This window comes from Ruditapes philippinarum, unplaced genomic scaffold (assembly GCF_026571515.1).
Source record: "Ruditapes philippinarum isolate M1 unplaced genomic scaffold, ASM2657151v2 ctg944_1_1_1_1, whole genome shotgun sequence".
Lineage (NCBI taxonomy): Eukaryota > Metazoa > Mollusca > Bivalvia > Venerida > Veneridae > Ruditapes > Ruditapes philippinarum.
Genome location: NW_026852704.1, coordinates 96,295 through 119,565, shown reverse-complemented (window position 1 = coordinate 119,565; position 23,271 = coordinate 96,295). Strand labels below are relative to the sequence as shown.

General features: G+C 34.7%; 1 protein-coding gene across 1 annotated transcript; it reads left to right on the top strand.

Moving 5' to 3' along the window:
* Window positions 1-763: 763 nt before the first annotated feature.
* Window positions 764-18,209, top strand: LOC132721558 (mRNA turnover protein 4 homolog). The gene is made up of 7 exons (XM_060705887.1): window positions 764-915; window positions 6,560-6,618; window positions 6,930-7,033; window positions 7,762-7,911; window positions 10,020-10,248; window positions 15,478-15,601; window positions 18,106-18,209. Exons 1-7 carry the CDS (start codon window positions 888-890, stop codon window positions 18,192-18,194), a joined length of 783 nt encoding a protein of 260 aa, XP_060561870.1. The 5' UTR covers window positions 764-887; the 3' UTR covers window positions 18,195-18,209.
* The last annotated feature ends 5,062 nt before the right edge of the window (window positions 18,210-23,271 follow it).

Here is a 23,271-nt window from a genome sequence, read left to right as displayed (position 1 = left end):
ATTTATGAATTTATAAATATCATTTCAATTTACTGTATTATTTAAATTTTAAACAGTTTGTTTTATGAATGATATTTGTAATTAATTGTATACATGCATGCGTCTGAAATATTGATCAACTCTTTTAATGAACTATAAAAGCCACATACAGTATTTATCTTTCACCTTTTTTCATTTGCATTTTGTACACTTCTTGCATGTATCAAGGCCGTGCATGAATGTTATAATGATCTAGTTAACGTATTTCAATATTGATTTATTAAAGATATACTATGCTCATCTTTGAGTAAGATAATTTAACCGCACAAATTCATTAAATCCATGCAATTCTTACTGAACAAGTCTAATTTGAATAAATGAATGTACAAGCTATATATGGGAAGCTGCATTCCACATATTACAGGTCATGTAAAGTTGATCCTTCTTCATACTGTGGATTCATATAAATATCATCTAAAACGTGTCTTTCTACTGAAGTTAACTTTTAATGACAGTATATATTCAATTATTCATGAATATGCTGCCTCCTATATATAGTGTGTAGAGTTTTAAAACATAGCATATAAATTTACTACAATATGTGTGAAGTTGTAACCTGTTGTTTTATAAACTTACAAAGAGAGCAATTTTCACATTTTTCAATTATCGAATTTTAGCATAGTATATCTTTATTGATCCCGCAATGAACGTGTAAAAAGTGCCCATCGAAAGAAACAAAATGACATAATTAATATTATTTTTTTTCTTTTTAAAAATTACAAATTTCTTTTTCGCGAAAAGAATCATTCTCGCGTAATAACAAAGCTACATTTAGTTAACTTCCTGTTCCGCCGGAACCACATGTAAATCTACCAGAAAATAAACAACATTTGAAGAACGCATTAAAAATGCCAAAATCTAAACGAGATAAGCGTGGTATGTTATTTTATCGTATCAGAACATGAATCATATGTTTAATAAATGTTTAGACTGTGAATTATTGCTGCTGTTTAAAGCTTTAAAATAAATGCTTCTGTCATCAGGATAATTCGGCCCCGAGTCATCTCGCCTTCTCGGCCTTCTTCTTCTTCTTCTTCCAATATAGTACAGACACCTTCCGGCGTATACTCGTACTAGCGCAGCGCGGTGTGAGAAGTGTCTATGTACAAGAGTGATTTAAAAAAGTACTATGTATAGTGCTGGTAAAAAGGTAAAAACACCGGACTGTCTATCGGAGAGTGAGTGGGAGTACTTCCCTCTTGAAGCTGTCTATGGTTGTACAGCTTACAACTGTCTGGGGAAGACTGTTCCAGAGGCGGATGGTGTCTGGGAAGAAGGATCGCTGGTAGCACTGGGTCCTTGCAAATGGTACCAGGTAGTGAAGTCCATGTCCTCGAACAGAGATGACTGGGGTGAGGTTGGATGTAGGGACTTCTACTAGGCCATTTACTATACGGTACATCATGGTCACCTTGGCATGGGCTCTGCGTTCTCGGAGGGTAGGCCACTGTAGGTGTTGCAGCATCGATGTCACACTGCTGGTTCTTCTGTAGTCTGAGAAGACCATTCTTGCTGCTCGGCGCTGCACCATCTCCAGTTTCCAAATATTTGCCTCAGTGAAAGGGTCCCAGATGATAGAGGAGTATTCCACCAGAGGTCTCACGAGGGTCATATAGCAGAGCTCTTTGGTCCTTCTTGGGCATTGATTTATGTTTCTCTGTAGAAAGGATGTGACATTGTTGGCTTTCTTTGTAGTTAGATCAATGTGATGGTTCCAGTTTAGTGACTTTTGGAAGTTGAGGCCTAAATATTTTGCTGTATCTACTTCTTCTAAGATGTGTCCATGGATGTTATATGGTTGTCTGATTGGTTTTCTCTTGTTTGTTATGTGGAGTATCTGGCATTTTTGAGGGTGGAATTCCATCAACCAATCCCTTTCCCATCTTTGTAGTCCATCTAGGTCTTTTTGTAGGGCTATAGCATCTTGGTCTGAGTGGATAGAGCGGTAAAGGGCACAGTCGTCAGCAAACATTCTAGTGGTTGATTCAGGTGATACATAGTTGGGTAGATCATTAATGAAGATGAGAAATAAGAGAGGTCCTAGAACACTGCCTTGTGGGACACCTGACTGGACAGGTGCTTCACCTGATTTGCTGCCGTCTAGTAACACTCTCTGGCTCCGATCCCCTTGGAAGCTGTTTATCCACTTTAGTAGGTTGTTTCGTATACCATAGAATTGAAGTTTTGTAAGTAATCGGTGGTGTGGGACCTTGTCGAAAGCTTTGGAAAAATCTAATAAAATGACATCAGTCTGACCAGCAGAGTCCATATTGCAAGCAAGGTCCTGGACTGTCAGTAAAAGTTGAGTCTCACAGGATCTGCGTTTACGAAATCCATGCTGGGCATCTGTAAGTATGTTGTAGGTGTCAAGGTGTTTCATAATGGTGCTTGTAACGATGTGCTCAAGTGCCTTACATGCTATGGAAGTAAGAGAGACAGGTCTGTAGTTCTCTGCTTTACTGCGGTCGCCCTTCTTGAAAATTGGTACCACGTTGGCAGTTTTCCAGTCGTCAGGGATGATTCCTTGGTCCACAGATGCCTGGAAGAACAGGGTAAATACAGGAGTAAGTTCTGTAGCTGCTTCCTTTAGAAGTCTTGATGGGAGTTGATCTGGACCTGTAGCCTTGTGTGGATTAAGTCCTGCAAAGATCTTCTGTACTCCGCTCTCTGTGATTGTAATATGTTCAACCGGATCATGTGGGCTTGGTCCCATATCAGGAATAGTTGAGGTGTCTTCATCCTTGTTGAAAACTGAAGAGAACTGCTCATTCAGGATATTGGCCTTTGTGTCGCTGTCGGAGTGAGTCATGCCCGTTTTTGCTTTCAGTGGTGCTACTCCCTGACTATCTGTTTTCTTGCTTTTAATGAAACTGTAGAACCTTTTGGGATTAGAGGCAGATTCTGGACTGACAATATTGTTGACATACTCATTGTAGGCTTCTTGACATGCCAGTTTAGATTTTTTCTTGAGATCTTCATATCGTTTTATGTTTTTATGAGACTTGGTTGATTTTGCACGGGCATATGCTCTCTTTTTCCTTCGACTCAACTGTTTGATGTCTTTGTTTATCCATGGCTGGCTAAATCTAGAGCTGCTCATCTTGGATGGCACACAGGAGTCCAGGACTTTCAGGAGATTGTCTTTTATGGCTGCCCACATAGTGTTGATATGGCTTATTGTTGTGTAAGTTTCTTTAAAGTGTTGTTGAAATTGGTGACATTTGCTTTTCAGTTGGTCTATATCTGCATTTTTCCATAGATGTATAAGTCTTTTGACTGGTTTTGATCTTTTAGCCGATGCACTGGATTCAATGAAGACTATGTCATGGTCACCTAGTCCTGGCAGAGTTGTACTGCGCGTTGTAAGAGTAGGACGATTTGTGAGGAAAACATCCAGAATGTTGTCTTTTCTTGTTGGCTGAGTGACCATCTGGTGAAGATTGCAGGATTCAACAACTTCAAGGATCTTTTTGTTGATCCTGTTGGAATTCTGGTTACCTTCTACTGTGTTGATGGTCCAGTTGATGTCAGGTAGGTTTAGGTCTCCACCTATCCATATTACTGCATTTTTGTAACGATTCTTGATGTTTTCTATTGTGGAACATAGTTCTTCAGTATATGTTTCGTCACTGTTTGGTGGTCTGTAGATGGAACCAATGATAAGAGTTTTGTTTTTATCGAGAGTGACTTTAGCAAACACTTGCTCTGTGTTTGGTCCTGTGTCCAGCTTTTCATAGATAAGGTCGTTCTTCAAACCAAGAAGGACACCGCCGTACCCATCTTTCCTGTCTTTTCTGAGAATGTCATAGTTTGGTGGGAATATTTCAGAAGAGTGAATGTTAGGATTCATCCAAGTTTCAGATCCCATGATGATACTGGGGTCAGCAGACTCTAAGAGATTGCAGATTTCAGCTTTCTTGTTCTTGCAGCTTTGGAAGTTGATGACCAGTGTTCTCAAACTGCGAAATGACGGGGTTGATTTTTTCTTGTGTGAAGTTTTAGGAGAAGAACTGGAGATAGGGGGGCCAGGACTTGAAGAGCATGTAGTGGTTGATGAGTCAAGTGCATTGAAAGAGTTGCTAGTTGTATTAGTAATAAATGATTCAAATAAACTTGTAGAGAAATTCGGCATGCCACAGTTATCACAGTGCCATGAAATATTACTGTGGTTGCATAAGGTGTTATAGATAATTGAGTTCATGTGCATACACTGGGCATGGTACCACTGTTGACAGTCGTCGCAGGCTACGCCCTTTTGTTTCCATGTGACAGCCTTATTGCAAATCTGGCAGGGGTACTTCGGTTGACGGGGTCCTGGGTTGAGCTCAACATCAGACGAAGTAGCTATCAGCAGCAATGATATGTAGAGAAGGGTATGCATTTTCCCTCTGCGTATGCATGGATATAGTGACAGCGAGCTAAGGTGTCTGGTTACAATAAAGTATTGCACATCCTTTGTTTGGTAATTTATATATTTGAAAAAGTTTGTTGATCGTAATGATCTGGGCTGGTATACATCTGGGGAGGAGAAGTTGATGCATGAGGAAACAATAGCTAATAAGGTAAGTAGATAACAGGTGCCGTGTGCGAAATCCATTTCTACAGTTTTGTTTACATTCTCATCCGTCGCCGCCACCGGAAGTCACCGGTAGATCGTTGAAAAAGTGTCAGGAGTGGTCTTTCGGACGAAGTAGGCAATCAGGTTTGGTTCAGGTTGAAGGATTAGGATATTCTTACCATACACACCAAGAAAGTTCAGCTAAATTACTAAATGAATGATGAAAACAATTAATTTTATATTAATTTATATATATTTCTTTAGTGAACGTATTATACATATACACAGGGTTCTAATCCAGGAGGATGTCAAATTTTGCAGGCCAGGGCTTTGGCTTGCTGGGCTATAGACTAGATGTGTATAGCAGTGTTGCATCTAGAATTTCAAAATTATGGGGGATTGTCCCCCACTCAACTGAAAAATGTGGGGGATTTGAAAAAAATGTGGGGAACATACATTTACCTTACAATATGACGTACCGAAAAGAATTCATTTATTTTACGTTCATGCATTTTTGACAGCTATCGTCCGCTTAAAAACGGAAGTAGAAAGAATAAAATATTGATTATACTCAACATCACTAATTCCGCGTCATCATTTATCTCACGGTAATGGCATATTTTCATGTGACCAGTGTTATTATTGGTCAGAATTGACATGTTTTATTCAAACACCTTAACAACAAAGGTTTTGTGCAAAATAATTTAAATCTATAGAATTTTACGTAAAACTGAACAACATTTTACAAACTTCTGCAAAAAACAACAATAGTCCATTAAAATTGTGCATACGTCTGAAACAATCATCATTTTTTATATGTTCTTGTTTGTTGAAAAAATAAATTTTGAGTTACAATGTAAAAATACTTTTAATATTTAAAATTATGCAAAACAACTTGAAGAAATTTTAACTGAAACATGAAAAAACTGAAATAAAACACCATTACCGCGAGGTAAATGATGACATACTGTTTTCAAAATGGCCGACACACTGTTTACATCTGACAAATTAAAACTAATTTTGATTGAATATATTGTTGTTTCCTTGTGTCATATAGCAGAAAAATGACTAAATGATACAGTTTATGACAGTTTTTGTAGTGTAAGTTTATTGTTTGTGTTCTTTACTGTTTTAAAGTGTTAAGTACCGTGAACTAAGAGGAGCACAGTATAATACTACAAAATACTAGCGAGATGACCCAGTTGGCTGCTACACGAGACGTAGTACATATTTTAGTCATAACCACGAGTGAAAACAAACATGGCAGAAGCGTTCAAGATACAATGAAGATATATTGAATTAAGTTGAAAAGATCGTCAGATGCAGGACTTTGCGCGCATTGACTTCATTAAAATGCGCGATCTGCATAAAAAATGCGCAAATCGCGCGGCCTAGATGCAACACTGGTATAGTTATTAAGAAAACAATTCAAAAATATGTATATTTCATTACCTATCAGTGAAATTTTTAGTGTCATTTCAAGTTGGGCACCATCATTTTAAATGTAAATCAATAATCTACAGGGTTATCCAACAACAGAACAATTGCAACCTTTCGGCTTAAGAATAGCAGTCGATGTGTTCCAAGTGAAAACAAAACGTCAAAACCCGTGCATAAAATACCAAATGACACCATTAAAAAGAAAAAATAGAAAATGAAGGAAAGTTTTTTTAATTGACTTTCCCGTTCAAAGGCTAGCCGTACGTACCTCAGTCAAATATTTTGGACATGCCAAAGCTAGATTCTGAGATATTTTTGTTCTGGGTCTGAATCTCACGTCTGGAGGGGAGATATTTCCCTTACATATGATTGCACATAATCTCAATGCACAGTACAATTGGTTGGACTATTTGGGCCCATACTAAGCGCAAGCCAAAAGTTTTAGCTGTTTGGGAGTCTGATCTTCAGATTTATTGCATTTTTTTTATGTGTATTTTCTATAACATGAACCTTTATTTTCAGTTTCGCTGACGCAGACCAGGAAAAAAGGATTGGAGCTGAAACAAAAGCTTATTGAGGATGTAAGTTATGTTGAAAGTTATGAATATTATTCTTGTGATCATAATTGTTTCTTACGTTTTATAGATCTCAATATATTCTAGGGCTGTTGGGGGGAGGGAATGCAGGGCAGGGTAACTAACAATTAACTGATGTGTATAGACAATGTTTTACATAAAAGGTAAACAACAGTTACCCACATGCCTATGGACACAATCTGATAGAGTTTAAATGCTGTAAACAAGTAATTTCAAGGGAGTTTATAAGATTTGTTTCATGAGTTAAGATGAAGTGGTTTTTATCATAAATTGTATTGTTTTACTGGTGTTTTCAGATCCGAGAATGTGTGGACAGATATGCTAGAATATTCCTGTTTTCAGTACATAACATGAGAAACACACATTTGAAAGACATTCGACAGGAGTGGAAACATAGCAGGTAACATATCTCAGAGACATAGATGGGAACTGTAAATATTTTTACCTGTAGCCATAGACAAATGAATAAGCTTTCAGAAAATGTATTATTTTACTGATTTTGATATCTGGTTAATAAGTTTAACTTGATTCAAGTTTTAAGTTTAGCAGGCACACGTGATATTTTAACTGGCTAGGAAGTTGCCTATCCCTGTTATCTATGTCTCTGCATATCTTGAAATGATGAATGATGACATGTGCATCAATAAATAATGACTAGGTTAAATCACTGTTCATAAATCAGGAACAAACAGTAGGATTTGAAGCTTTACATATTCTTTATTGACAATTGACTGAAAAATGCAATATCAAGCTTAATGGTTTTGAAAGTTATAAAATGTACTGTGCTTGTGACATAGTGTTGTACTGTTAATGTTCTTCTAGCATACTATTAGGCTGTTTCTTTTGTTCGGCTCTTTTCTGATGTCACTGATGCACAATTGTCTGGGGCACATGTTTTAATTATCAATGAACAAATTATCACATTTTCATTTGTTTATCCATTTTTGTTAGCTTGTCTGTTTCAGAGAAAAAGTTTGATTTATTAACACTGTGATGTCCACGTCCCATTGTTATTGTTATGATGCCCATTTTTAACTTAGAATTTTTGTCAACACCTCATGCTGTTGAGTAGTAACATTGAGAACTGGCTTGCTTTGATTGTTATATTTTCATTAATTTTTTTTTCAGGTTTTACTTTGGTAAGAACAAAGTTATGTCCCTTGCATTAGGTAGAACACACACAGATGAGTACAGAGATAATCTACATGAAATAAGCTCACATTTAAAAGGACAGACTGGCTTGCTGTTTACAAATAAAACAAAAGATGAAGTTATAGAGTAAGTTTTTTAATATTGTTTGTTAACATTGGCTTAATTCATATAAACATTGGTTTAATTTGTTAACATTGGTTTAATTTATTAACATTGGTTTGATTTGTTAACACTGTTTTAATTAATTAACTTTCAATTGGTTTAATTGGTAAACTTTGTATTTAGATGTGTTTATACACAAATACTCTATATACATCGTAGATTATACAGTATACATTTTTTATACTACATAATTTATTATACCAAGTTTCAAATTTTTTGTAGTAAAAAAAATCTTAAATTCCTTGGATATCAGTCATAAGTTTGGTAACATACAATGCTAAAATTTTTATTGTAAGATGATGATTAGTTTTTATTAACTTTTACAGAGAAATTGACTCGTTCTAGTCTTCCGTGACACCAATTAAAGTTATTAAACAAAGGTTTTTGTCTCATACTTTAAGATTTTGGGCAAATAAATTTATAAAAAAGGCGTATTTTCATTTTCAATTACTTGTGGCAAAGTGGATAAGGCCGTTGACTTCAAACGACTTGCCCCTCACTGCTGTAGATTCAAAACCCATCAGGGACTTTGGATTCTTTCTTGTGATGAAGCTACCCATCTAGCTTAGGGAACATCAGTGGTTCTACAGTACTCAGGTCTTCCTCCACCAGTAAAGCTTTAAAGTACCCAACAAAAAAAAAAAAAAAGAAACTAAAATATTGCTAAGCTGTTTCTATAAATAAAACAGTAGAGACATGGTAGGGCTGGGGCGAGTATCCGAGTACTCAGATAATCACGAATCAAAGTGAAAAATCGAGTTTGAATATTCGTAAGCCCAGAGATCGTGGATCGCGATCTAATTTTTTTATATACATTCACTGTTTCTCACACTCTTCAAATCTAGAAAAATATGATTTGAGTATAAATTATATGAAGTTTACCTAAATACAATTTGCCGGTTAAAGACCATGTACCATGATGCTGAGCTAGCCTAGGTAGTAATTGGTTTCAAAAACAAAACAAAAAATACCCAACCAAAGAATAAATACATAAACAAAGTTTATATTTTATATTTTAAATGTATAGTGTTGTTGCTGTTTTCTTAAATTAACATGTTTTTATAACTTTTGTACATGTTTTTATGGGTGTCTTGATAACAAAAGATTTGTGGTTCGATTTGTGAATCGTAAGTGCTGAATCTTGGTTCGGATCGGATCGTCACTTATCCGACGATCCACACCCCTAAGACATGGTCTATGTGATCACTCAGTATCATAGTGTTGGCCTGGGACATAATATAAGGGGACTAGAAACTTCTGGAAAAATAAAGCATGCCAATTTTGCAGCTCCATAAAAATGGTATCGCACGGCCGTGCATTATACAAACATAATGTAAAGATGTGCTAAATGTTACACTATAGGCACATCAATGAAAAATGTTTCTTTTGCACTATTAACAGTCTTTATTTTAGGTATGTGATAATAGAAGGCAGTGGCCCGCAAAATATGATTTTATTCAACTCGTTCAATAAATTCAGTATTGAACCCTATACACTCATTTAATATCCTCTATTTATGAGCATCAATTTGACAGGGCATTGATCAACAAGTGTAATCATATACTAATGCAGTTTATATGAAAATTTACATTGATTTACTCTTAATGAAAGGACTGTTAAAATCTATTACCAGTTAGCTGATGTTTCTCTTCATATTCGCCATTTACTTTATTTTCAAAAGGCATGACAAAATAGTCGTTTTTGTGTCTAAATAAAATAAATAGTCTCCAGTTGCCTGTTTCATTATATTATGTCTAAGCCTAGCGCAACAGAGTTGTAAGGTGAACATACTTGTTTGAGGGTATCTGTCCTTCCATCTGTACAAACAATCTTGTTTGTGCTTCTTCAAAACAGATCAACCAATTTTAATTAAACTTCACAGGAATGATCGACATGAGGTCTAGTACTTGAACATGTAAGGAATTTGAATAACACTCAAATGATCTTTACCATTGAATCTTGCTAGAATGAGCTATAACTTCCTTATTTATGAATATATAATATTCATACTTGGACTTAATAAACTCTTAAAATATTTAAGACAAAGCTAACTTATCAGTTTAATATTTCAGATATTTTAAGAATTTTCGAGCAAGTGATTTTGCACGAGCTGGAACAGTTGCGTGTCAGACAGTTATATTAGAGGAAGGACCTTTACCAGAATTCTCACACTCTATGGAGCCTCAGTTACGACAACTTGGTCTGCCGACTTCGTTAAAAAAGGGGGTGATAACTCTTAACAAAGAATTCAAAGTTTGTGACTTGGATCAGACCCTCTCACCTGAACAAGCAAGAATTTTGGTAAGTAGATATAGTCAGTGTATGAAGTCAATGTTTTTATGCCCCAGTCCATTTGGCTGTCTGTGGGCATGTGAGTGCATGCGCTCAAAAAACTTGTGCGGCCCATAACTTTGTCATATATCAAGAGATTTTGAAATAAAATACTTGGCACAGATGTGGAGCACGATAAGATCCCTTGCTCCAAGGTCAAGATCTCACAGGTCAAAGGTCAGCAGTTGTAAATCTTGTCAGCAAATAATTTTGTCATGCATCAATGAATTTTAAATATCTTGGTATGTATGTCAATCATGATAAGATGGTATGTCATGCCCAAGTCCTTAACCTGTAGCCCCAAGGTCAACATCAAGAAGTCAAAGGTTGACAGTAAGAAGGTCTTGTCCAGCCCATAAATCTGTCATGCATCAAGGGATTTTGAAATAACTGGGCACAAATGTAAAGCATAAGAGAGTGTGTCATGTGCAAGACCTAGACCCCTAGCTTCAGGGTCAAGGTCAAAGAAGTCAAAGGTCAGCAGTTAGCAAATATTGTTTGACCCATAACTCTGCATCAAGAGATTTTTGGAACAATTTGACACATATTTTGAGCATGAGATGGTGCATCATGCAAAAGACCAAGACTCCAAGGACAAGGTCACACTTACAGGTCAAAGGTCAACTGTTAGGAAGTCTTGTCTGGCCAACAACTCTGTCATCCATCAAGAGATCTTCAAGTCAGATGGCTTTTAGGGGTCTCTATAGCTAAAAATAGAAATACCGTTAAATGTCTATTTATAGAGAACTAATTGATGGATGATCACCAAACTTTGTTTGCAGTATTTTTGGGTAGTCTTTTATCAAGTTTGCTCATATGAATTTGATAAGCCCCTTTTAGGGGCCGCTTAAGCTAAAAATAGAAAAACCTTTAAATGTCTATTTCTACAGAACTAATGGATGGATGATCACCAAACTTTGTCTGAAGCATTGTTGGGTAGTCTTTTATCAAGTTTGCTCATATTATTTTGAATTGGCCCCTTTATGAGGCCGCTTAAGCTAAAAATAGAAATACCTTTAAATGTCTATTTCTACAGAACTAATGGATGGATGATCACCAAACTTTGTCTGAAGCATTGTTGGGTAGTCTTTTATCAAAGTTGCTCATATTAATTTAATTGGCCCCTTTAAGGAGCGGCTAAAGCTAAAAATAGAAAAACCTTTAAACATCTTCTACTTCAGAACCAATTGATGGATGATCACCAAACTTTGTCTGTAGCATTGTTGGGTACTCTTTTATCAAGTTTGGTTATAATATTTATTTGATTAGCCCCTTTTAGGGGCCACTAAAGCTAGAAATAGAAAAAACCTTCGGACATCATTTCCTACTGAAATAATTGAAAAATAGAAAAAACCTTCGAACATCATTTCCTACTGAAATAATTGAAAGATGATCACCAAACTTTGTAGCATTCTTAGGTAGTCTTTTATCAAGTTTGCTCATATTAATTTGATTAGCCCTATTTAATCTAAAGCTTTAATACCCCAGGTCATGGCATTTCTTCAAAGTATTGTTTAAACATATTCTATGCTCAAATTTAATATTAGAATATATTGACATTCCAACACTGAAAAGCAGTTGTTTCTGGTGAGCGACTCAGGGCCATTATGGCCCTCTTGTTTATTTTTGTCTGGGCCATTTCTCTTAATGTATAAAAGCTATGGACTTGAAACTTCATAGGATGATAGATCTCATTAAGAAGAAGTGCAGTGCACAAGAACCGGTACTCTGCATTTCTTATTTTTTGAGGTATTGCCCTTTGTTACTTTTCATACTTTATTTTTGTCCAAAGTATAAAAGCTATGGACTTGAAACTTCATATGATGATAGATCTCATTAAGAAGAAGGGCAGTGCTTAAGAACCGGTACTCTGCATTTCTTATTTTTTGAGTTATTGCCCTTTGTTAATTTTCATACTTTATTTTTGTTCAGGCCATTTCTCCTCAAGTATAAAAGCTATGGACATGAAACTTCATAGGGTGATAGATCTCATTAAGAAGAACTGCAGTGCACAATAACCAGAACTCTGCATTTCTCATTTTTAGCTCGACTATATGAAGTATATGGAGAGCTGTCCTACTCGCCCCGGCGTCGGCGTCCTCGTCCAGATTTCAGAAAGTTTTGGTGCAGTAAAATATTTTTCACTATAACTTTGTCATTTCTTAAAGTATCAGTTTCAAACTTCAAATATATGTTCCTTATTATCAACCACATCTTATGTGGCAAGGTTCATAACTCTAGCACCAATATTTTCAGATTTATCTCCCCTTGAACTTAGAATTTTCCTCAAAAAATACTACTTTTTACTGTTACTTCTTTATTTCTTAAGGGATCAACTTCATACTTCAAATATATGTACCTTATCATCATCCCCATCTTATGTGACAAGGTTCATAACTCTAGCACCAATATTTTCAGATTTATCTCCCCTTGAACTTAGAATTTTCCTCAAAAAATACTACTTTTTACTGTTACTTCTTTATTTCTTAAGGGATCAACCTCATACTTCAAATATATGTACCTTATCATCATCCCCATCTTATGTGACAAGGTTCATAACTCTAGCACCAATATTTTCAGATTTATCTCCCCTTGAACTTAGAATTTTCCTCAAAAAATACTACTTTTTACTGTTACTTCTTTATTTCTTAAGGGATCAACCTCATACTTCAAATATATGTACCTTATCATCATCCCCATCTTATGTGACAAGGTTCATAACTCTAGCACCAATATTTTCAGATTTCTCTCCCCTTGAATATAGAATTTTCCTTAAAAATACTATTTTTTACTGTTACTTCTTTATTTCTAAAGGGATCAACTTTATACTTCAAATATATGTAACTTATCATCATCCACATCTTATGTGGCAAGGTTCATAACTCTAGCACTAATATTGCAAGAATGATCTCCCCATAAACTTAGATTTTTTTACTAGAAAATTGTTATTTTTTATTATAACTTTTTTAGTTTTAAAGGTATCTACCTCAAACTTCAAATACTTATTCCTTATCATCAATTACATTTTATGTCACAATGTTTGTAACTCTTGAAGCAATATTTACAGATTTATCTTTCTTTGAACTTAGGATTTTCTTTAAGAAATATTATAACTTCTTTACTTTTTAAGGTATCTACTTCAAACTTCAAATATATATTTCTTATCATTACACACATGTTGTGTGAATGGTTCATTACTCTAGCATGACTTTTTCTAGAATTATTCCCCTTGATCTTGGAATTTATGTTAACAAATGATATTTTTTTACAATAACTTAATACATAATTATACATAATTGGTTTTTCTTTCATAGTTTTGTCCTCCTTACTGCGTCCAGTATTTTATTAGTCGAGCTTGGCTGTCTCCTGTGACAGCTCTTGTTGAGGTATTGCCCTTTGTTACTTTTCATACTTTATTTTTGTCCAAAGTATAAAAGCTATGGACTTGAAACTTCATATGATGATAGATCTCATTAAGAAGAATGGCAGTGCTTAAGAACCGGTACTCTGCATTTCTTAATTTTTGAGTTATTGCCCTTTGTTTTATTTCATTCTTTATTTTTGTCCAGGCCATTTCTCCTAAAGTATAAAAGCTATGGTCTTTAAACTTTAAAGGATGATAGATCTCATTAAGAATAAGTGCAGTGTACAAGAACCGGTACTTGCACTTCTTATTTTTGAGTTATTACCCTTTATTAATTTTGGTCCTTTATTTTGTCCAAATTATAAAAAACTATGGACTTGAAACTTCATAGGATGATAGATCTTATTGATAAGAAGTGCAGTGCACAGAAAATGCTGCTCTGCACTTCTTATTTTTTGAGTTATTGCCCTTTGTTAATTTTCATATTTCATTTTTGTCCTGAACTGTATTGTTCGCAAGGCGACACATCCGACTCGCGGAGTTCTATGATTCAACGAAGATCATATTTATTAGTCACAGATTTTTCCTTGACAATTTTATACCATTGTGTTATTTCACTTGCTTTTAAAATGTTTTATACGGCTTTAAAATTTTAGTGGTTTCTGTACTGTTCAAATCTTATCATTTATTTGCACGACTACTCTATGTTCCGGCTTTTGTGCCCTCTCTTGCTTTTTGTTGGGTACCCTACTGAGTGCCTTTGCGGTCGTCCAGTGTGGGGACTGCATTCTCTGAATGTTACTTAGCATTGTTGATCCTTGTTGTATTTTCTTGTTGCATATCCATAATAAACGTGCGTAGTTCTTTTAATTGCACGTTTCTCAGTCCATTAATGAAAAAGCCAGGGGTGTAGTAAACTGGAAATATGATTTTTTGCCAATTGCCCACGGACAACAAATGGAGCAGAAATTATTACTCGTCCATGTTAAAGAAGTCAACATTTAACATGCAGATTTCTTTTTTTTTCCCAGGGAAGAACCCGATCCAGTTTTAATGGCGAGTAATATTAATTATTACATTAGTACACATATAAATACTTTTTTAAATCAAGGTCCGCCTAGTCTCGAGTGACGGTCCGCCCTGTCCCAAAATATGGTCCGCCTAGTCTCGAGTCACGGTCCGCCCTGGTATGGTCCGCCCTGTCTCACGGTCCGCCCTGTCCTGCAGGCATTACAAAGCATCGAACGATTAACAGTGGCGTCATTTGGTTTACTGCACAGGCACGAGTATCGGACCTGGGAAGATGTACAATCATTTGTTTTTATGCTGTGCATATATCGTGTAATAATGCACTTGATTGTTTTAAGGAATAGTGTGAAGCTTTTTAGAATTATAAACAAAGAACTTTGAAGTTACAACAACTTATTTTACGTTCAATATGAAAATATTCAATATGCAAAACCGGTTCGATCCTGGGTAACACCCTTGATATTTTTCAGAGACTCTTTCAGTGTTTCCCACCTAACTAGAGGTGTACTGGTAAGAAATCCTGGTAATCCTCGCAGGTATCAGTGCTATACACTGAGCATGTAGAAGAACCAAGGGGTATATTCTAGTACCAGTATTCTGGTACTGGTTCCCGGATTCCCTTGTATCTCATAGCTTTTTCTGAAGTGACTATTCTACAGCCATGTCTACGTCCCCGCGAGATAATACGGTTTCATAAATCAATGATTTTCTTTGACAATAAAATTAATTGTTACTTAATATTGAACTATTTTTCTAAGGGAATTTCTTCATATTAAAACATTCTATTTACGTATTTATATTTTCAGAAATTATTTGGTCATCAAATGGCAGAATTTCATGTTACAGTAGAAAGCATGTGGTCAAATGATGGAACATATAAGCCAATAGAAGGAGGAGTTTCAGAAACTATAACACCCACAAAAGTTAAAGGTTTGTTGTTTGCTATATTCTGTGAGGCTACTCATTTTAACTTACCAAAAAGAGAATCGTTTTCAGAATGATTAGTTTGCCTTTAATCTATAATCTCTATAATGTCCATCATCCTTTTGAAAAAAAAGGGGTATATAAATATAGGCTCTGTCCCTCTGGCTGTCTGTCCGTCCCTTTGCCTTCTGTCACACTTTCCTGTACAGTCCTTAACTATGCTATTTATCAAAGTAATTTGAAATATCTTAGCACAAATGTTTGTTATAATAAGATGCATGTCATACGAAACACCCGGACCCATACCTCCTAGGTCAAGTTCATACTTGGTGATTTAAGGTCAACATTGTCTATTTGAGGGTATATTTCGTGTTTGGTCCCATGAAGTGATGTTAAAATACATGCCACAAATGTTCACAAAAATAAGTTGATGTGTCATGCTCAACAATCAGTCTTCTACCTCAAAGGTCAAGGTCACACTTGGAGGTCAAAGATTAACACAGTCTGTTATAGGGTATATTTTGTGTCCGGTCCATAACTTTTTCATAGATCAAGAGTTTTTACATTTCTTGGCACAAATGTTCACAATAATGGAACCATGTGTCATGCACAACAGCCAGGCCCTTCTCCAAGGTCAATGCCACACTTTGGTGCCAAAATAAATATAGTCTTTTATAGTGTATATTTTTTGTGTCCAGTCCATATTTATTTTTATTGTTCAAGGGATTTTGAAATTACTTGGCACAAATGTTCACAATAATGGGAACATGTGTCATTGCGCAACACCCAGACCCCTAACTTTAATGTCAAGGTCACACTTGGGTGCCAAAGTTTAACATAGTCTGTTATAGGTTATATTTTGTTATAGGTTATAACTTTTTCATCAATCAAGCGATTTTGAAATAACTTGGACAACACGTCATGTACCACACTCTGACCCCTACCTCAAGGGTCAAGGTCACACTTGGAGGTCAAAGCCTAAAATAGTCTGTTAGAGGGTATGATGCCAAGTCAGGCCATGCAAATAAAATGTCATGGTGAATTCCCCGCATACCTTGATTAATGACTGGACACGAAATATATACCCTGTAACAGACCATATCCTGTATTGATTTTGTATTTGTCACATTTTGTGGCAACAACTATACAAATGTATTTCTGTTACAAAAAAGTTATTTCATTATATTTCTTTAATGAATTTATTGTTACTTGCATGACCAGATCTAGCATGGATCGAAATTTTGAAAGTCCAGATCCATACCTCAATCTTTTGAAATACCACAATTTTGTGTTTTTCATGTAAAACTTCCCTTAGGCTGGCTGTTACCAATTCTTGTTATGATAGAAATACAAACTGAAGTGAGAAAATTGTTTGTATTGTGATAATCAAGAATATGTGTTGTTACATTCATAGGCTGATTTTTAAAGAAGAAACATTCCTTCTGTTTTGTTCAGATTTTTTATTATGCATTTTACAAGTTTTTATAAGTTGATATTAGAATTCTTTAAAATTTCATTAGTGTTTTTTTCTGGTCAATTATATCACTCCTGTGTCATACGCGCCGCAGATAAGCACTCTTCAATATGTACTTCTAGCTGGTCCATTCAACATACCTTGTTTTATGTAGAACACCATATTCATAACTCATCAATTAAAGTTATTAGCTGTTTGTTGTTATACAAATAATCAAAATGGGAAAAATTGCAAGTACATGTAGTGCTGTATACAGTAAATCTGTGTTCACGGTATAGACTTAACAGGTGTGTGATTATGAAGCATTGCTTTTGTCATGTAGTGGATATGAGCCGCGTCATGACAAAACCAACATAGTGCATTTGCGACCAGCATTGATCCAGACCAGCCTGCGCAGTCTGATCAGGATCCATGCTGTTCGCTATCAGTTCTCTACTTGTAATAGAGTTGGTAAGTGAACAGCATGGATCCTGATCAGACTGCGCGGATGCGCAGGCTGGTCTGGATCCATGCTGGTGGCAAACCCATTATGTTGGTTTTGTCGTGACGCGGCTCATATTTATTTTATCATGAATATCATTTAATGTATCATTTTGTTCTCATAGATCTTGTGTAATTGTCTGTTATTAATGTATTATATTTCTTTACAGTCTGATATACAAGCCACTATCCTATATAATTATCATTTGCATTTCATCTTAACAACTAATTACTTATATTTCATTTACGCATAACTTGCATGCCAAGCCTCAGTTTTTACATACTTTCTGGACAAACAATCTCATGCATGCGCACTTTGATAAATATAATATTCCCTCGGTTTACACTAGAAATTGTTACTCTGTTTATTTAAATTATTAAGGCGTTTGTATATGTCCTTTACAGGCATGACCAGCCATTCTTACATTGAATGACTTTACAATACTTACGTTTTTGTTTTTGTCCATCTTTTAAATATTTCAGTTTGACCAAAAACCATTCTTACATAGAAGGAACATACAATATTTATGATTCTTTTTACTTTTAAATATTTCAGTTCGACCGAAAAAGAGAAAACAAGAAGAGGAAGAGAGTGATGATGAAATGAGTGATGATAACAATGATGATGATAATGATGATGAATAAATTTATTTTATTTTACCTGGATTTTCTTATTGTCACCCATACCCATATTTGTCTTTCTTAATAGACACTTTTATTGATTGAATTCTTTATGGAACCAGTGAATGGCCTTTTTAGCTCACCAGAGCCAAAGGCTCAGGGTGAGCTATTAGTATCAAAGGGTGATACTCGGGTGTCCGTCGTCATGCGTCAACAATCGTCTCTGAAACTAGTGGGCATTTCAATTGGCCCCTTTTAGGGGTCAACAGAGCTAAAAATAGAAAAACCTTCAAACATCTTCTACTACAGAACTAATTGATGGATGATCACCAAACTTTGTCTGTAGCATTCTTGGGTAGTCTTTTATCAAGTTTGCTCATATTAATTTGATTGGCCCCTTTTAGGGGTCTCTAGGGCTAAAAATAGAAAAAAAACATTTACACATCTTCTTCTACAGAACTAATGGATGGATGATCACAAAACTTTGTCTGTATCATTCTTGGGTAGTCTTTAATCAAGTTTGCTCATATTAATTTGATTGGCCCCTTTTATGGGCCGCTAAAGCTAAAAATAGAAATACCCTTAAACATCTATATCTAGTGAACTAATTGATGGATGATCACAAAACTTTGTCTGTATCATTCTTGGGTAGTCTTTATCAAGTTTGCTCAAATTAATTTGATTGGCCCCTTTTAGGGGCTGCTTAAGCTAAACATAGAAAAACCTTTAAACATCTATATCTAGAGAACTAATTGATGAATGATCACCAAACTTTGTATCATTCTTGGGAAGTCTTTTATCAAGTTTGCTCATATTAATTTGATTGGCCTCTTTTAGGGGTCCCTAGGGCTAAACATAGAAAAACCTTTAAACATGTTCTACAGAACTTATTGATGAAGGATCACCAAATTTTGTCTGTAGCATTCTTGGGTAGTCTTTTATCAAGTTTACTCAGATTAATTTGATTGGTGCCGTTTAAGCTAAAGCTTAAATACTTCATGTCATGGCATTTTTTCAAATTATTTTTTAAACATATTCTATGCTCAAATTAAATATCAGAACATATTGACAATGAAAAGCAGTTGTTTCTGGTGAGTGACTCAGGGCCATCATGGCCCTCTTGTTTTAACCAGTATCAGTATAGAGCCAGGTCGACCTGCTCATCAATGCACTCTGACCAGACTCAAGTCTGTTATTAGCTTGATTTTTTATGCACATAGTAACCAAACCATTATTCTGTTTGTCTATATGAGGTTGAGCTAAAGTTGCAAATTAGATATATCTTAATTTCTGCCTGTACCAATCAATAAATTGTGGCTCTTATTTCCCTTTTTAGTACTTTTAAAAAATGTATTATTAAGCTTATTTGACATTATTGTTTATCGCTAAAGTTTCATCTGCACAAATATCTTTGCCTAATACATGATCATAACTCATCATAGGGTTCTGCCCAATCCCAAAATGTATTGTATAGATATTATTCATCATGCAAGTGACATAATTGTGGCAAAGTATGTTTAACCTATTCAGATATGTTGGATATATCTCGAGTTTTACCTAGCAATTTTATTTATTGGCCAGTATCTTCAATATTTTGCTAGGTCCTAAACTTCTGATAAAGATTTGGATCACTGGATAAAAGGTCAAAGGCTTTTGGGTAAAGGTCTCCAATGCTAAAAATATAATTTTTTTATACTGATGCTCTAACATCCTTTATTTATTGACCATAATCTTTTGTTTTGATGTGTTCATTCTTTGATTAATCTTCCGACCTTGGATGCAATAAGAGGTTACTCAGGTTCAAGGTCACCATATTCAATAATTTGACAGCAACGGTCATATCATTTACTAGTACAAGTCAAGGTCATAAAATGTCTGGGTTTTTTTAAGTGTTTTTTCTTTTGTCCAAGTATAAATCAATAAGTAAATAACGAAGTTATAGCTATTTGTAACACAATTCAGTAATTTTACCTGTAGGGTCAAGATCAAATTAAGGTCAAGGTCAATATATATACATGTACATATTGGTAAAGTAACTAGTCTTGTCAAGCATTTAAATAGGTAGACGATAAAGACATGGACAATAACAAGTGAACATCAGTAGATGATAAATTATACTTTAATCATAGAAAAAAATTGCAGTTTTCTTACAATGCAATGTTTCTATTGAAATACAAAGTATGAACAATACAGAATAACAGAATATTGAGAGAATAGCCCAATGAATATAAGTATTGTAGTTTAAAATATGAACATACGATAATGGACACATATTTACCACTTTTTAGAGTGTAATTTTTTTGCTGTGTTACAAGACTTGTGTGAACTTCAGAGAACATGATAAAGATACTATAAGATGAAAGTTCACAATTCAAAGTTATCATAGACAAGTGTTCCTTGTATACATGTATATATTAACAGGTTTGAAGGAGTGGCAAAGTAAAGATACTGCAGATTATAACACTACAAATGGAACCTGACATATAAAGAAACCATGTCTTACAGATAAGCATATACAATACAAAAGTTTTACTATAATTGTCAGAATATCCTTTAAGCTATTCTCTCAAAATGATAAGTTTCACCAGTTTTGTCTATATAACATATTACCAGTAATTAATGTAAATACACAATCTCCAATTTTCTATAAAGTATACAGTAGACCACTAACAGAAATTTGACATAAACGATATCTGAAAAGATTTTCTTGGATTCAAACACAGTCCTCCCTGTCTTTAAAAGCCACCTGTGAAACCAATTTATACCACTGTTGAATAATTGCTTTCAGATATCGAGATAAAAACTTATCTAAAATATAATAACATGTCCTCACAAATTTTTGTTTTGTTCTTTATTAAAATAAAAATAGGGTTTATAGGTTGTTTTTTTTTATCGCTACAATAATGTTTAATCAAATGAACTGCAATGATGGGTCATTTTAACATTAAGCAATATTCTCCCCCAGTGTGGACTTTCAAAGACAGATTTTACTTTGTATATAAACAAAACATTCAGCACATATTTATTTTAAAATTTGACCAAGTTCATAGAACTTTTGTTTATAGAAGAGTTCAGGTTTTTAATATCTATTTCTCAACTCCTGTAAGAAGTATACATAGTTTACTGATAGGGAGTTGAAAGAGATAAACACTGTGAGAGATACTGTCTATGGTTGTTGTTACAACCTTCAGCCAACTACTCTGGTACTTTACATGAACATCAATGTCTGTACAAGATCATTGAATTAAATTACTCAACTATGTTATATATACATGTACTTTAATCAGCAAATATACATGTACATTTTAGTGATAACGTATAAACACTAAGAGGACCACAGAATTCAGCAAGACAACAGCCTAGCTATTCTAAAGTTTTCTGGCGGGAAATAAAACCCTTTAAAAAAAAATGCATCTAAATTTTTAAACCTCGACCTCCCTAAAATTTCCCTTAAATAAAACATTTCTCATTTCCATTTTAAACCCTATCCTTTTTATCCTGCTGGGGATATATGAATAAAAAATTTTAATATTGGTCAGCTAAGTGTAAAGGCTGGTCAGACTACACTGAAGTGCTGGCTGACCTAGCTTTATACTGCTGGTAAAGGCTTATCTTTTAAGCTTCCTGCTGAGTAAGGGTTAAACTCCCAACAAAGTCTCAATAAAGTACCACTAAATAACTTGCAATTTAGGTAATTCTGTGACCATCTCAATAAAATTTTCACAATAAAGTTAATTCTATAGTAAACAGACTATATCTCAATTCCTGGCATCTGATTGGCTTGTATTTCAAATATGAATTTAAAATAAACCAATGACACTGCAGCATTTTGAAAAATAGTCTTTAAGCTCAGTACAATACTCCTTAACGTCTGTACATCAGTTGAATGAGATTTTTTCTCCATTTTACTTCTAATGAAAACCAATATCCAGAAATGACTAGACTAAACTGTTTAACACTAGGAATATCTCTCAACTAAAAACTACAGATTTTAATACTAGAAAGCTAAAACCTGAATTTTCAAATCATTATATCTTTTTTTCCCCCAAGAGTATTTCTTATTAGTTCCCCATATTTATTTATGATTTACTCAATTTAATAAATTTTAGAAATCACAGAAGTTAATGATTTTTGTAGTATAGTTTTTCCTATCGGGTCTGGTAAAAAAAAATTTGGGGGAAACGAAAAAATGCTCATAAAAAATTTTAGTAACACAAAAATCCCCTTAAAGACTTTTATTTGAAACTGATACAGGTTAAATGCAAGAATGAAAAAAAATTGAAAAAAAATGCTACAGTTTTCCCATTAAACCCCTTCAAATGTTTTAACAGCATATGGGAGTGGGAAAACATTTTTCCCTGTGTTTTGGGGTTTTCCCCTTTGCTTTTTTTTCCATTTGAATAAACCCTGAAAAAAACAAAAATGTTTTAAAAAATTTGACCCGGCTCAGGGACAAAAACCCATGGGTTTTTGGGGCGACCACAGGGGATAAAAACCAGTTTGTCCCTTCCCGGGGCAGTCTGACCCAGGACCCATGCTGTTGCAAAACCCCCTTTAAAAAGTAAAAAAAGGGATGCAACCCAAGCGTGGATCCTGATGGGACTCCCACGAATTGCGCATGCTGGTCGGGCCCCCTGCTGGTCGAAACGACTATAAATGGTTTTGCCCATGATGGGGCCTAAATTTTATTTTTAAAAACCAACTTTTTTTTTTGGGAGTAAACCAAAAATTGTACTGTAACAAGTTTAAACATTTTCCCTTTTAAAGGAAGGAATTTTAAAGTTTGGGGGCCCTTTGAACCCAAAACGCAAAGGGGGCAGATTTAAAAATAAAATTTTAGACATTAAAAAACCCTATTTCCCAAAAAGCTTGAAATAACTGAATTCAAACTGGGGCAACTAACAATTCTGAGTTTAATGTAAATCATACAATTCATTTTTTCCAAATATCTACATGATTTTCTAACACATGAAAACCAGTTTTTAAAGCAGTAGGAAACCTAAATCACAGAAAAAATATGTATAGAAATAAAAATAACAGCCATTCATTATATCATTATCAACAGTTCAAAAACACTGAACTCTGAGGAAGAGAAGAAAAA